Source organism: Anser cygnoides, chromosome 12 (genome assembly GCF_040182565.1).
Source record: "Anser cygnoides isolate HZ-2024a breed goose chromosome 12, Taihu_goose_T2T_genome, whole genome shotgun sequence".
In the NCBI taxonomy this organism is placed as follows: Eukaryota; Metazoa; Chordata; class Aves; order Anseriformes; family Anatidae; genus Anser; species Anser cygnoides.
The window spans coordinates 12,034,582-12,050,576 of NC_089884.1; the positions used below are offsets into that span (position 1 = coordinate 12,034,582).

At 47.4% G+C, this 15,995-nt stretch overlaps 1 protein-coding gene across 6 annotated transcripts in view; it reads right to left on the reverse strand.

Moving 5' to 3' along the window:
• Positions 1–764: 764 nt before the first annotated feature.
• The window catches only part of RANBP10 (RAN binding protein 10), an 83,494-nt gene continuing 68,263 nt past the window's right edge, over positions 765–15,995 (reverse strand). For 3 of the 6 annotated variants that reach the window (XM_067004357.1, XM_048068817.2, XM_067004358.1), the window contains 7 exons: positions 15,797–15,905; positions 14,311–14,459; positions 13,017–13,212; positions 11,643–11,800; positions 10,612–10,757; positions 10,005–10,116; positions 765–8,077 (listed from right to left, as the gene is read on the reverse strand). In XM_067004357.1, coding sequence (XP_066860458.1) covers positions 7,947–8,077; positions 10,005–10,116; positions 10,612–10,757; positions 11,643–11,800; positions 13,017–13,212; positions 14,311–14,459; positions 15,797–15,905 — 1,001 coding nt within the window. In that variant the 3' untranslated portion in view covers positions 765–7,946. The remainder of the gene's footprint in view (positions 8,078–10,004; positions 10,117–10,611; positions 10,758–11,642; positions 11,801–13,016; positions 13,213–14,310; positions 14,460–15,796; positions 15,906–15,995) is intronic. The other 3 variants (XM_048068820.2, XM_048068819.2, XM_048068818.2) reach the window with 3 other exon arrangements.

The window sequence follows — 15,995 nt, forward strand, 5'->3', positions numbered from 1 at the left end:
TGACCATCATGTGCTTTCTGCTATACTGAGAAAATGGTGGCACGCTGCTTATGTCAGCAGCTGCTGTACCTGAACTGCCCTGCACATATCCTGGTATCAAACCTGGGTAGGACTTACCTGAAAGTCCTAGTGGCAACTGCTTATTGCCCTCTAATGCACGTGAGGGGCAGCCGTGCCTGAGCTAAGAGCCTTCTATGACCGCAAGGGACCTGCGTAATGACAAGCACACCTTTCTGCTGCCGTCTGCTCACCTCTGGACAGGGAAATCCGATCCTGGAGCTAACAAGTCCCAGAAGTTCCTGCAAACACGGAGTTCTTCATGCACCAGGGGGCTCTGCTGTCCTTCCCGGGGCAGCTGGCTGAAGCTCAGCATCACCCTGACCACTTGACTTGTGAATGGCCACACTGGAAGGAAAGCCACCAGCCCAGCAGCAGCCCAGCACACCTTCAGCCCGTAAGAGCTAAGAAATCACAGAAAGGAAGCACGGCGCCACTGCCTTATGCGCAGAGCTCATCCACCTGGTGCCAGGGCTGGCATCCCCCACGCCGCGGGGTGTCCCTGCGCTAACCACCCCACGGTGCTGCCCAGGGGCTGCCCGCAGGCAGGACACCCCCCTCAGGCAGGGCCGGACCCCAGCCCACGTCTTGGCGCTCACAGGCTGCTGCCTGTGCACCTGAGCTGGCTCGGCCACTTGTCTTCACCAGCACAACTCCAGGTGTCCAAAGCAAGCAGAGACTCACAAAGCACACGGCTCCACGCTAGCTCTTGCACATGGATGTGTATTTTAATAAAAATAATTCTGTCAATATACAGCAGAACGTTGATTTCTTTACCATATTTCCAGTATATTTTCATAGGCTTTTCTCAGTTAAAATCCCCCCTCCCCCTTTGAAGTTTTCATGCGAAGCATCAGATAACTTAATTCACAAATACTAAGCTTAGACTGAACCAATGTGCACAATTTGTGTAATGTCCATTTAGCTGATGGTGTACCAAAGAGGAGAAAACCCCCTCAAAAGGCGATGAAAAGTCTGGAGCGGCAGAGGGAGATCTGCTCTGTCGCAGCCCAATTGTGGCTTTTTGTCCAGGGCTGATGGGAAGCCTGCAAAGACCTCATTCCCCACGCTCCAGCTGAGCATTTCATACCTGAGTTTTGAGCAACCAGCAGAAGAGAGTTAACTGTGTCATGGGCAGGTCCTTGGGCTTGCACCGCTGAATGGATTGGATTGTGTGCAGGAGCTTCAGGTGCCGGCAGCCTCCTCCTGCCCCCCTGGCTGGAGAGCCACAAAGAGTGTGCACAGGTGGGACCGAGAGAGAAAATCCCAATCGAACGCCTGTGCAGAGTACTTAGTCCGAAGAAGTCACCACACTTCTATGTTTAAAATTTTCTTAAAAATCCTGATTATCCCCAGAGCCGCTGTTGCTTCTCCTTCTCAATGCCTGAACCTCTGAGAAGCCCAGCATGCAGAAGCCCCTGTGCTTCTTTGTGGAAAAAGGAAGCAGGTAAAGCCCTCCTGAGCAGAGGGGTTTGGATATCAGAGCACGTTCCTGGACACAAGTGGAGTGACCAGAGAAAAGGTGTCTGCCTAGTCAGGGTAAGTTCAACAAGGAGCGTGACCTCCAGGAATGTTTCTGCAGGACTGTGAGTGTAAACCCCACACAGGACCCTTCTTGTGAGTAGGAAACAGTTATGCCTCCCTCCTGGAAATAAAATGGTTGTCAGGAAGCTAAGGGGCATGCGCTCTTCAAGGCTGGATGAGCTCTCGGTTTGTTGGGCATTGCTACAGCTCAAGGCTGCAGGCTCTGAGTTCCGTGTGTGGGATGCAGGGAGAGTGACAGACACGCAATATTTGCTCACCCATCAGCTCTTTTTGCAGGGAAGGATAGTGGAGAGCAGTCGGTGCTTCCTCTGGAGGAGGCCTCCAGGCTTTCAGCTGCTCCCTTTTCCCCGAATCTGCTGTAACTCCCCACTTCCCCCCCCCACACCCTCCACCAACACTTCCTCCAGCTCTGTGACCTACGCAGCTGACAGTGCATTGCTCACAGCTCGTTTTGGCTCTCAGAGCTGCAGGACTGCAGAGTGCCACTCATTCTTCTGGAGCAGCAGAAGGGTCTCAGCAGCACATAGCACGTGTCCACTCCCTGCCCTCACACCCTTCTGCAGAAGCATCTAGGGATAGAGATGTGCAGCTGGAGTCCCAACACCAGCTTTCTCTAGACCTACTCCCCTCATGATCCACCACTGCTCTTAACTTGGGCACGGTTTTAAGGAAATTGCTCCTCCTGCAAATGGGACATCAGGGCAGACCACAACCACTTTTTCAGGAACACGTTCCTTCTCCCATGCAGGGAACCAACAATGCTGGGCAGTCTCTCCCAGGTGAGACCGTCCCAGTCCTGCGTATACACAACTACACTGGATAACAAAGATGCTACAGGTCAACTCTACCTCTCAGGAGGGAACTGCTGGTCTGAAACTGGCCTTGGCTGGACCCCAGAAGCCTCTCAGGACAGCTGTGACCAGCTCCATGAGGTTTCACGGTGTGCAGGATTGAAGTGTGAGGGACCTCTCCGCCTGCTGCCCCACGGAGACTGCGCACTGCTGCTTCATGGGAAGAACCTCCCAATCGTGTCTTGTGCACTGCATAGCTTCACGGCATTTACACGTGGTTATACAGCCTGGTCATCACAGCTAGCCTTCTCAATCAACCCCATGATGGCGGAGGGAACTCTGAAACTTGTATTTAAGCAATGTGTTACATGGGTATTAAGACAGGTGACAAAGCACAGCAGCATCACAGCAATCCAACAAGGTTTGCTCTGCCGGACAAGGAGATAATTCATCGTGCCTGATGCCTAAGGAGGAAAATGATCAGTTCAATCCCCAGAGTTAGTCAACCCAACTCTCGTTGTTCCAGTTGTTCAAGGGAGTCTTCAAGAACAAAGCTATTTCAAGAATGATAAAGATGTCTTAATAAGACTGTGACAAACCAGGACACAGCTTGAGGTCAGGCAGAGCTGTCACTGTTAAAACAAAAATAAACAAACAAAAAATCCCAGACGGAATAACCAGGCAGATGGGAAAAACCTAACTGCACACAACCACAAGATGAAATACTCCCAGGCCCAATTTCCATGCCAGACACGGCATCACCTGGTGTCCAAATCAGATCAGCAGCAGCAGCACAGTGAGCACAACCAGGAGGTTGGAAATAGCACCACATATCCCAAAGCAATGAGCAGGAGTTCTGGCACACACAGAGGGGCTGGAGGGGAGGGAGAGCAGTCATGGGACAGCTGCCCCCCTCTAGCTGGATGCTGTTTACCCAGTGCTTCGTTCTGAAGTCCCTCTCCGTTCTGCTGGCCACGTGCAATGGCTCAGTTTCTAACCAGACTCCAGAAGAACAGCGGAAGTGCTACAGCCAGTCCAACTCCAGGCTGAAGGGAGCACCAAACACTGCAGATACCACTTTGATGTTAACACAGGTGGGAGAATGCTGTGATTGTGACAGGCAAAGGGGCAAGAAGGGAGATCTGGTAGCAGCAACAAGTTTTCCCACAACAAGCTGGCTCTAAGAGCACATCTCAGGATACGCAGGGAACAGACCGCTGCCCTCCCTGCCCATAGGAGAGCTCACTGAACCCCGTAAGCGTTGAGTTCCCAGGACATTGTTCTCAAAGGGCCACTTCACAGGCAAGACTTTGGTCTCGAAAACAAAGCTTGTGATGTGCACGGCTGCAGTTCAGCACCCGTGGAAAGCAGATTTTCACTTGGTCATTGTGAAGTTATTCTTCTGAAAGGCCCTCGTCTGCCAGCCCACGGGCTGCAGCTCTGTGGTGGTGACTCTGCACTGACCAGTTGAGACATGAGGTTCTCTGAGTGTGCAGAGATGGCAGAGCCGGAAAAGTTGTTCCAGCTGCAGCATTTCATGTGCCCTGGGAAGGAAGCCACAGCTAGAAAGCCTCTTCTGTGGCTGCATGGATAGAAATGTCTCCTGAACTGTGAGTAGTCTGTGGCTGTAGTCTGGAAACCCCTCTTCTAGGATCTGAAGTCAGCTCAGTAGAGCAAACTACCTGACAACCTCACGTGATGAAGGTCCTGCATCTGATGCCATCAGCATCGTAATACAGGGGCATAGCTGAGACCTTGTCAGTCTCACCAAGAAATGGGAAACCAGCAGTTTCTCCTAGCAGCTACACAATCATTTGCATGGCCTTACTGAAGGCCTCCTGGGAGAAGTGACACTGTGAGGGAAAATAAATATAAAAATAAAATAAAGCTGGGGTGCTCTTAAGGCCTCTCTCACTTATTCATCTGTTTCTGAGCAAAACATGGAGGCACTTGAAATAAATCCCAAACTCCTTTTATAAAATTAACTTTTAAACTGCGTGAAGCCTCTGGTTATACTGTATCCGTGCTCAAAATTAAAGACCTTAATTCACTTTAGTTCTGTTCCCTTTTTAAAATGACTGCAACAATTCAAATCAATCTCACTGATATCATAGCAACGTTCCAAAATACAAATCATCAAGGAATAGCCAGGAAAACTCAAGGACCAGGAGGCTTTTAAAAATAACCTGGGAAAACCAAATCAGAAATCTCACCTAGGAAACAATGGTAGGTTTGAGCCTACACCTACATGTTCCCCAACACTGCATACGCATTCATCTTGCCCACAATGATTCATAATCACAGTAGTCAGAACCTAAGCACAACAAGCAGAATCCACTAGTGAAGCCGCAAGAAAACCTGAAATAAAAAAAAAACAAATAACAGAACACGTCATAGCAGAAAAACCTCTGAACTTCCCAAAAAACGGAAGCAGGACTCCGGATGCAAGAGCTCACGAGAAGCTGGCAGCAGCAACGTGTGTTGATTACAGTTGTGAGGCCAGTTAGAAACTGGATCAAGTAGAAAGGGGAAAAACAACTCAACCTAGCACTATTGCTTTGAGTACAAGAAGTGAAAAACATCACTGCTCTCCAGACTCCGGGGATCAACTGCCACTGTATGATGCACAGCATCAGTGGCAGAAAAAGTGACCCAGCCCTGCTACATGCAATTAATATAATTAAGAATGTGGCCTCTCAGCACTAACCTTGACACAACAGCAGGATGGTTTCTACCACTGGAACAGTCTCCATGAAAAGCCAGGAAGACCACCTCATCACATTTCTCTTGGCACCAGAATAACCAGGTATTTAAGGAGCATCTCTTGGTTCTTTGTAGTGAAAGGGGAAAGAAAATGAAAAAATGCTCTAGGATAGTCAGCACAGCTTTGCTGAGAGACCAAGGGAGATGTTAATGTGATACATAACAAAGAGACTTTGCTTAAAGGAACCACAAATTACAACAAAAAGAAGGAACGGAAAACTCGGATAAAGATGGCCTCATTAACACAAATTAAAGGAAGTCTGACTACAGCCAGACAGCAACAAGTTTAATGATAACCAACAGCACACGAAGTAGCCAAATGTGAAAGGCAAAGCCAGTTAGTGTAGTATGTGCAACCTCAGTACCCACAATCAGCCTGCCAGTGTGCCCTAAGCCTGGGTCTGAGAAATGGAGAGCCCGCAGAAGAATCTCTCACCGGGACAAATTCACACACTGCCTCAGTTTCAGCAGCAGCACTGGGGCACAACGGGCTGGGTTAGGCACCGCTCGCAGCGAGCATCCGACACTCCAGGAAGGAAGCCTGTCCACTGAGTTAAAGTGACTGAGCAATTGTAGCAATGTAAGGATGGTAGGTTGGGATAATATCCACCATGAGCCAACTAGGAAAGGTGAAAATAAATTGGTAAGTTTTCAGGCACATGAGCTCTTCTCCTGAATTTAAACAGAAGCCCCAGATTTCCATGTTAAATTCTTTTGCTTACTACAGTCGTCTACTTCTACTTATTTAGAAGTACAGCTGCAGTTCTCAGAGTTCCCTCAAACTTCTTTTCAAATGAGTTGATCTAATAAAAATATATCCTGCACCTACAAATGTCACGTTACCTGCTTTCTTAGACCATCATGGCACTAGCACTGCCTCTACACACCTTCACCAAAAGGTAGTGGTAAGCATTTCTAGCCACCTCCAACACCACCTACACATATACAGCCACAGCCATTTGCCGTCAGCACTGCCACAAACAATCTTACTCTGCATGCTTGTCCCCCTGCTCTGCCTTGATTTCAAACTTTGTGTTCCAGCTGTAAATCAAGTCTGCAAATGCAGCAGTGTTGAAGCTCCAGGCTACCACATTGAGTTCACACAATCTTTCTTTCTTAGATGCTCTCTTGCTGCTTGAAGCCCTGGCACAGGCTAACTTCCATTTTAAGGGCAAACCTCAAGACAATCTACTCGTTTTGAGCCTTCCAGGAAAAAAAAAAAAAAATCAAGAATAGCAGTAAAATACATGTTGGGTACAAGCTCCCCTGGGCCCTTGTCACAGCTACAGAACTTAAATTCATTTGGTGCAGCATCACAATTCCTCCTGTGCAGCCAGTGTGAAACAGAAGCCTCCTAATGGTATACACTACAGGAGGATGCAAAGCATGCATCCTGCTACACAGCCTCACCAGTTCAAACTACACGCTCAGAAACACTCACAGGCTGATGGTTTGAATTCCAAAAGCTTAGGACTTGAGTCCCTGGACCACAGCAGTCATTACCATGTCCATCCTACCCGGAGGTTACTCACCCACAGATCCTTGCTGGTCACTTTTGGATGTGAAACTAAAATCATTTTCTTAACAATCCTCAAAGAAAATTGCTGCTCCCTTCTTAATGTCTCAGACCCTACAAACCTAGCACTGGCGCTAACCCACAACCTGATCCGGGCATTCGAAGCCTGCAGGATGAGCACAGTTCAAACCAGTGTTCTCAAGACTCTTCTAAAATTTAGTGATTCTTGTTTAGATCAGTGTTACATGGGGGATCAGTAAATACTATTTTATTGAGTCTTAGTGACAGAGCCCTCCTATATGGAGAAAAATGGGGATTTGTGATATAACACACAAGCCAACAGCCCAACTGAGCAGCAACCACAACTTTTTCCTACCATGATCTACTTCCACCAGTACACTGGTAGATGATTCCGTATTAGTCAGTCCTGTCCCCCTAGCCACTGTGAGAGATAGATTTACCCACTTCTTGGGGACGAGAGATGCTTCTACACTGCAGCAACTAACACAGGCAATGTCAAGTCTTCTACTCTTCTCACTCACAAAGACAAGCACTTGAGAGCCCTGTGCTCTTACAGAGGCATGTACCAGTAAAGACCAAGCTCCTCCAATTCCCGTCATTAACACTTGACAGGACATACCTCACCAGGTCTCATGTGGGGATGTACGATGTGTACGGCTGGGCCCAAGTCTCTGGGCAATAAATACATCAATGACTTTATGGAGGTGGAAGAGACCTTTTTAATAAACAGGATTCAAATAAAATTAAAAAAGAAAAATCCCTCTGAACTGCCACTGTGAGAAGAGTTCAGGTAACTAGCACAGAAGATGATGCTGCATGTGCACAGATGGAGGGAGGAGGGAAGAAAAGAACAAGCTGTCACCAACTTTGTGAGCTTCCTCAGTAAATCAGCAGAAACCAGCTCAGCAAAACTCTCCACATAAAATACTGGTGGATCCATAAGAAACAATCAAATCAAAATATAGAGAAATCCCTACATTGGAAGGCGCTACATCAGAATAACCAGCAAAATACTGAGCGCCGCCGGAGCCGCAGCAGTGGCAGGGAGACAAGTAAGATCTGCCAGTCACTCCTGGGGTCAGGAATGGCCACGTAGTGAGGGACTAACTCAATCCTTTCACAGGCAGTGTGTGTGTGCTAGAGGGGGTGTTGGTGGCAGGGACGTCAGGCTATAGACGAGGTGGTGCTGTAGTGGCAGCAACGGAGGGTGAAGGGCAGCACTCAACGATGTCAACTCCATCTTGCTCTGGTGGCTAGTGCAAATAGTCGTCTACTCTGGCAAAGGAACAGGAGCCCAAGCCCACGCGAGCCATGAGCCGCAAACACTCCGAGGCCTGGCCCAGGGCAAGCATCAGTGGGGGCTGCTTTGGCAGGTTCTGAGATTCTGTGGGGGCAAAAAGAGAAACCTGTTTAGAAGAGGCATCCTAGCTGCATGCTGGCTCACCTGCACTCAGGTCCCCCTATGTCCCAGCTGAACAGCAAGCCAAGCAAACCTGGCAGAAGACGGCAGCTCTGGAAAGAAGTCAGTGCTGAGTAATGCTGGCTCTGCACCACTGCCCCTGTGCGTACCCCACAGGCCTGCCCATGCGTGACATGTCCCACCTTGGGGACACAGCTCAAAAGGGCCTTTTAGAAAGTGCTGCTTTTCAGAAAGTGCTGCTTTCTAAAAGGTGACCACAGCAAGAAAAAGGCAGTGTAGCTCCTGCTGCCTCAGCGTCTGCTAAAAACCCTCAAAGCATGAGAGATCAGAGCACAGAAAAATAAGGAAAGGCAGAAGTTAGCCCTAAGGGAGAGGCAACTGCTCCCTCTCCCACTTGTGCAAGTCTATACAATAATCTAAAGCCTATACACACTCAGTCACTGGTCACCACCTCTTTTCAACATCATGTTTGCTAGGTCTGCATCAGGGAACTCAGAGCTGCTCTAGTCAAGGTACGTGTCTCGTGAGCTGTGTGACAAAGCACTTCCAGACACCATCTTTCATTTCTCACTGGTGACATCCCTCAGCAACTTAGGTAGGCTTCTCAAGCACTGGTCAAACAGTGGCTGGAACTCAGCCATTCTGCTGGACACCTGGCCACGCTGACTGTCAGGGAAAGGGACTCTCTTCTGAATTGTAGAATTTCTGTTCCTTTACTCAGACAAAACAGGAGTTTGCTCATCAAACTGTTCCTTCCCCCAGAAGATAATTTCTAAATCTCCTTCTGGCCCACTAAATGTCAGGTGCACAGACCCAATAGGAAAGATGCCTGGGCACAGTGATCTGGACTCTGCACAGGAGTCGGTCTCCTCTCTGTCTCAGAGAGGCTGTCCAGTGGACTGCATTTGGTCAGCTGTGGATGGGCTGATCTGACCAAGACAGAAGAGCATCCTCTGAAGTTATCTGAGCAATGGCACAGCACGCGCAGGATTCAGTGACAGGATCAAGGGACCTGCCTAGAGTGAAACAGTCCCTTTCTTGCAGACCGGTGGCAGGTTATAACCTTATTATCCCTATACTCATCACTCCACCAGGGGAGCAAAGCTCATCAGAAAAAGGGGAGCTGTCTTGATAGCTGTAGAAAACCAACGTATAACCAGGCTAGACCCTGCATAGAGCAGGTCTTCACCAGTAGCACAGCCCTGATTCCAACACTGGACGCCAGGCTCTCTGGGCTCCAACAAGCACACCACATGATGGGAACAGGCGAAGGCATATGCTTGTAGGGAAGAAAAACCCTGGCTGCATTTAACTGTGAGTATTCAACATGGCCTCAAAGCTAAGAGGAATTTATGGCCCTCTGTGCTTTAGAGCCGACACTATGGGAACCTGCTTTGCTTACAAGCTGCTGCAACAGAGTAACTGCATTCCCTACCAGAAAGCAGGTTGATGCCAGATCAAAATTCTGGCAAACGCAATATTCTCTGAACAGAAGGTTCTCCCAAACAACATGGAAAACAGCCTTGCTAATGTCAGCAAACTGATTCAGGTGGGTTCGGAACAAGAAGGAAGAGAGGCAGGGAAACACGTCAAAGAGATATTGGCTTCCTCAGAGAGCTGGTGAGGAAAATCCTTAGAGAATCCTCGGAAGCAGCATTGAGGAAGATCCAAGGGAGCCAAACAAAGATCAGATCAGAGGCATCCATTTTATGCAGGCTTCACTCTTACCTCCCTTCCTGTAACCCTTCCCTTTCAGCAATAGAAAGAGAGGCAAAGGCTAAAGATAAGTACTTCCAAACTTTTCCTAACACTCACGGGCTGCCTGCCACAGGACAGTGCCTGAGAACAGGTATGTCCAGTGGGTAGTGCTCACATAGGAACCAGGCCTTACCCAATATAGCACTATTAAGAGCAGCACAAACAGGTTCCCTCTGGATTGGGTCCAGCTGTTGACCAACAGGGCAGTTCCAAGGGTCTGAGTAAGCTAACAAGCTAAATGCGTCCTGTGTGAGAGAACAGAAAGGCACAGTAAGTTCATGCATGGCTGCAAATACACAGGAATACCACACCCAGTCTGTCAGCCAGGGCACCTCCTGCCATTGCCTATGTGACAGGTGCCTACCTCCTGAAAATAAATGGCCCTTTTCTTCTTGGCAACAAGGGACCACACTGGGCCACCAAGATAGCGGACTAAAGAGGGTGCTGTCTCCACCTGGCAGGGGAGCCAGCACAGGAAGGCAGCTAGAGTGCCACCTAGAGAGAAGAAGAGCACGCAGTTGCCCCTAGAAGGCAGGCAGGAGCTTTCTTTCTTTTCTCCTGTGCTGAGAACTGGGTCTACATGCTCTATGTTTGCTGAGTTTCATCCTCTGATCCCCATGCAGGCCCCCTCTTCCTCAACAGGTGCAGATGTGGTGGCCACCCAGAGCTCTGCAAGAAAACCCACAACTCCAGTCCTGGCCCAGAAAGCTGCAGTGAGGCAGCATAAAGCCCAGGCTTACCTGAAGCATCTTTTTGTGCACTGTGTTCTTCCCATATTCTCTGCAAAGCTGCTCACTCAGCATCTGCAGCTCCCGCCCAAACTGGATCATTCGCTCCGTAGCAGCATGGTTCCCTCCGCAGAGCTGCCTCTGGGAGCAGCTGTCTTCTAGAGGAAAGGCAGGGGAGAAGGAACAATTGTCACTCATTCCACATAATTGCTCGCTGTGTGTCATGCAACCCTTTCTTAGCCACGAACTCCTTCCCCTGCTGGAGCAGGTAGGTGCTCCCTGCTCAAAGTTTATCCAAGTGGCAGCTTTTTCTGAGCCCTGCACTACAAGCAGCAGGTGGTCATGTTTTTCTTGAACTCCACTTGTTTAATGGTTGAGGACTATCTACAAATCAAAGCTTCTAATAAAATCATGGGAACTTGGAACTCCAGCTGTGTTACCCTTTCATGTGTGCAATGTAGTGCATCTACCACAAAAAACCTGGTCTAACATACCCTAGACTCAGAAAACTTTCAGTCAGCAATACCAACACCACCAACTTCCCAATACTAGGTGGCCACAAGACCCACTATAACTGGAAGAATTCCCACTTTCAGAGGTAGTGTAGCTCATTTATCCTCTCCTTCCTGGCTGAAGCACCCACAAAAAAAGATAGTTATAGCTGACCATACTGTGCTGAGGACATTTTGCAGCTGGGAATCAGACAGCCTTCCACAGCTTGGTTCATTTCCTCAGCTGGTAGAAGTGCCAGGACTTTTCTGAGCCGGAATTCATGACCAGTGCTGAACAAACCTTTGAATCCTATTGCTTTCCCTGGTCCACAACATCATCAGCACTGCTGTGTGATTGTGAAAAGTCAAACCTAGTTTCAGTCCCTAGACAGATTCATTTTCCTTGTGAAATAGGTATCTCGAGAACTTCATTCGCTGGGGCTGGGAAAGAAACCCGAAAGTACATGTTTTTCCCCCACAATCCAATCACAACTTTAACTCTTGATACCGGCTCTTTCTATTTCCCATTACCCCTCCTGCCTGAGGCCCTACCCATGCTGGATTCATCCGTCTGCAGGATCTCTTCATGTTTGTAGGTGCCGTTCATTATCCTGGTGGATGAATTTTCCAGGACTCCATTGGGGTAGTGCTCAGCCTCCATTTCCATCTCGCTGTCACTGAGGTGAAAGGAGGAAAGAAAGGCCAGATGTCTAAATTAGGGAAGAAATGAAGAGCTCAGATGACAAATGATGCCCAGCAATGGCCAGTAAACCAGGACAGGTGTCAGTTAAACTACAGGAAGCAAGATGGTTTAATTCAGAGTAGCAAAAATTGTTTCTAGCTTCTGAAGACAGCTTACGAAACAGGCTTCTGTTCAGAATGCGCTTGTCATAATTACAGGTGCAGAGCGCTTATCACTTTCACTGCAAGAAGCAGTCACCTCTGGACACTGAACAGCAGCCAGACAACAGAGAACACACTAAACAGGAGGAAAATCTGAGCTGTGGTAAGCCATCATCCCTTCCGACAAGTACAATACAGAAAACACAAGGGCTTTAGGTTTAAATGTTCAAGACAGCAGTCTGAATAAGACTGTTGATTAACTCAGAAAAATGAAATGATGAGAAAATCATGCTGGGCTTTTTTTTGCTGAAAACTGTGCTCGGCACAGCACTCAAGGCAAATGCCAGCTGCAATTAGCAAGGGATTCTGTTAATCATAGTGATATTCTTCTGCTCCAGAAGGGCCACAGACAGCTCTGTAACATCACCCTGCAAAGTGAGCCCAAAGGAAGCTCAGTTCTCACCACTGCTCAATATACTCCACATTCCAGTAAATGCAGGAGTAGCTATTCCCTGCTCTCCTGGACTGCCTACGGCTTCTCAGAGAAGTGAAGTTTTATAAGTCTGGCCTGCTGTCACAAGTGTGAAACAAATTGCTTTTGATTCGGGGGCTTATCTCAAAGGACAACAAATTGGACAACAGGTGAAGGTAGCCCAAGAAAAATACTTGAGGGCAGCATACCAACCCAGTAATCACTTGTGCTGCTGCCTCACCTACAAAAGGGTAGACAAGCTCCTTATCAAGGGTAATTCACTGGCTGAGGCAGCTGAACCAAAGAAAGGCCCAATGGGAGAGCTTCTATGCAAACTATTATGTTGGGCTCTGACGGCATCAGTTAATGAGACAGACTGATGTTTGAAACAAGACCATTCTTATATTCCTCATGAGATAAGCCTCCAAGCCTGAGCTAGAACTGGGACAGGCTTATGTCTGCTGGGAACAGTAGTGACCTTATAGATAAGAAGAGTTCCTCTGTTTTTCAGAAGAGCAGGGCAGATGCTCTTCTGGCTCTTCAGAAAGAACACTGAGCCCTCTCCCACCATCTCACCCTCCACAGCGATCTACAAAGAAAAAAAAATATACCTGGTTTCTTGGTTACTTGTACTACTGTGCTGCTGAGATTTAGTAGAATCTGTAGAATTGGACTCAGAGTAGTTCACAGATGAGGGGGAGGAGGAGGAAGAAGACGAAGATGATGAACTCAGTGTTGGGTATTTACTGTGGCTCTGTTTGCTCTTTGTGGACATGACTCCATTGCTACAGGTTGGACTATCTGCTCCTGAAAGTTAAGAAGGAAGGGAGAAATGAGACCAGACTGACAATGACACTCTCTTGTGAAGTTAACAACTAGTAAGAGAAGCAGATCCCAAATGAAGGAAGCAAAGTAAGACTGATGATACAGATCTCTGACTCTCTATTCAGAGAAACATACTTAGCACTTCCCACAACATGATATAGGAAAGCAAAGATACTGGCTTGGAAAGGTGCGCGACAGCTTTGAGGAATTCAAGTGATTGTCTTCCTTTCCCTTAAACATCTGCATGTTCACAATTTCTTACATGCAACAGTGGGAATACCAAAACAAAACATACTACATATAACAAAACATATACAAAAAAGTATAGATGGCTGTGAGCAGCTCAAGGCTCAGTGAAGCAACTCAAACTGTTTTCACGGGCTCTGCTCCCTGGCCCACTCATCTTCAAAGCCATAGCCAATAATTACCTAGAAAATATATCTCAGGGTGTCCTGGTTTACCTTGTTCTTTCTTCAAATCCTAAAGCTTAATTTCCCAAACTGCAAAAATGTGATGCTTCTGAGATCAATTTTTGCAGGTACAGAACTGTTCCCTTCTTACATGTTTAGAGCTTCCAAGGTACAGACCATGGGAGGAGAAGCACTCATGCAAGGCATCCCCCTAGCCTTTTGCTAAATTGGCTAGAACAGTGTATCTTATGCCCAGTCTGTGGAGATTTTCTGCAGTCTGAAGGGCCCCTGTTGGAAAGCAATTCTTTTGCACACTTCAAGGTACAGGAAATGGGCTTTATTTTCCAGAATCTCCTCTTACAGCTTGGTCTGTAAAACTGAGCCACACAATGGCTCCACTAGAAGGCCACCTTTAAAAGCTTCCTTGTTCTAAAAAAAAAAAAAAAAAAAAAAAAAAAGACTCTGCACACAATAGCCTGTGGAAAATAACTCAGGCAAAACCAATTTCTTAACAGTACAGACACACCTACCAAATCAGTATGTCATCTCAGCTGGTTCTCGGAAAGAAAAGGAGCATTTCATAGAACAGAAAGTAGTAGGTAAGGTAATATACAGCAGTTCACCTTTAACATTTGTTCTTCTCACCAGAAGACACAGAAAAAGCACTTACCAGTACTATGAACATGTGAGTTGTTTGATCCATGTCTAGGACTTAAGCTGGGGGACCCTGGGTAACTGTCCTGGGATCTGGGGCTGCGTGCACTGAAACAACGTACTTCACTGTCTGTCCCATTCACCATCTCCACAAACTGCCGACACCTGATTTCATAGGAAGGAAGAAGAAGAAAAGGGTGTGTGACAGCCAGGATGTTCTGCACTGATGTTTCCTTAGTTACTGTCTGCAGAAGTCCTAGAAATTGGATAGGAGTTAAATGTCTTGGCTTTGAAAGAGACGTTTTAGACTCTTGCTACTTTTGTATTGTGAGTGCTCTGATAACGCTACAGCAGGAAGGAGTTCAGATGCTGCCACTCAGATGCTAACGAACGTTGAGAACCATATAGAGACAGACGAGCAGTGTACCAACAGTCAGCCTCTTTTCAGCCCCACAGTTAATAGTAACTAGGGGAGCACTTGTGTCATTGACAAGATGCTCCACCTTGGTTGGCATCAGCAAAGGCAGAGACAGGAAAAGAAGAAGCATTTCAGCATCAATGGGGCCAGTGATGCAAATATGAGTTGCCGTAGTATCAGAAGTGAAACACTTCACAGATTCAAAACACAGCACATTTCTTGCTTGGCAGGATAACCCCAGGCCTTAGATAATATTCCTCCAGTTATCCAGATGTTCCCACATCTCTCCTGCTCTGGACCCAAGAAAATTCATGTGATGGTAAGCCTGCTGTTAGGACACATGGTGGGATAAAGAGAGTTTTCCTTGTTCCAAAAAGCAAGTTTACTTCTACTGTGCTAAAAAGAAATTATTCCTTTACAGCGTGGTTTCAGCTCCACCACCTCTGCAGGTACTCCAAAATTAGACTGTGTTTTTTTTTAATTCAGGGCAGATACTAAAACTGCCAGTGATAGTCCCCCCACTGCTCCATCAATTTAGAAATTACAGTGTCCAATGGGAAATAGACAACAAAGGGCAAAAAATGCAGTATCCACAGTGAGGACAGCTCCTAAGTTAGCTTTACTGGGAACTCTGTCCTTACACATCTCAGGAGGCTGGGAAGAGCAACCATGTACAGCTGGGAGAACTGGGACACATAAGCACTTTTTCCGTTCGGTCTCTACCCCCGATAGCCTCTTCCATACATGCATCTTTCTAGGAATCTTTGCAGTGACCACCACGTGCTGCAGTGTTGCAAGATCTCCACAAGGTAAGTAAAGGCCATCTGTGAAGGAGTTTCTAGCAGTCAGCAGGACTAAAATTTTACCCACCTCTGCCTGACCTCATGAGGCAAAGCTATACTGGACCTGAGGAGCAACAAAAGGTCTATGTGCTAAGTCCTCTCCCACCTGCTCCCAAAGGGACCTCAAACAGTTAGAATTCAGACCAAGGTGTGCAGCCTGACTGGATGGCTGGGCAGCCTCTTTCTTATCTCCTTCAGCTTCACATTTCAGAATTAGGGAGTATAAAGCTATTCATACTTACTTTAACATGAAGAGCAGGTTGGGGTTATGTTCTAGGAGGCCAGGATAGAGCTGCTGGGTGGCTTCTATAGCCTCTCCCACTCTGCCTGCTAATACTAGCTTCTGTATTCCTGAAAGCAAAAGGAGACCTATTGACACACAGGACAGGCCAACAAGAATGGCCAGAAGAGTTTCAGAGTGAAGTCTCACATATGCCACAC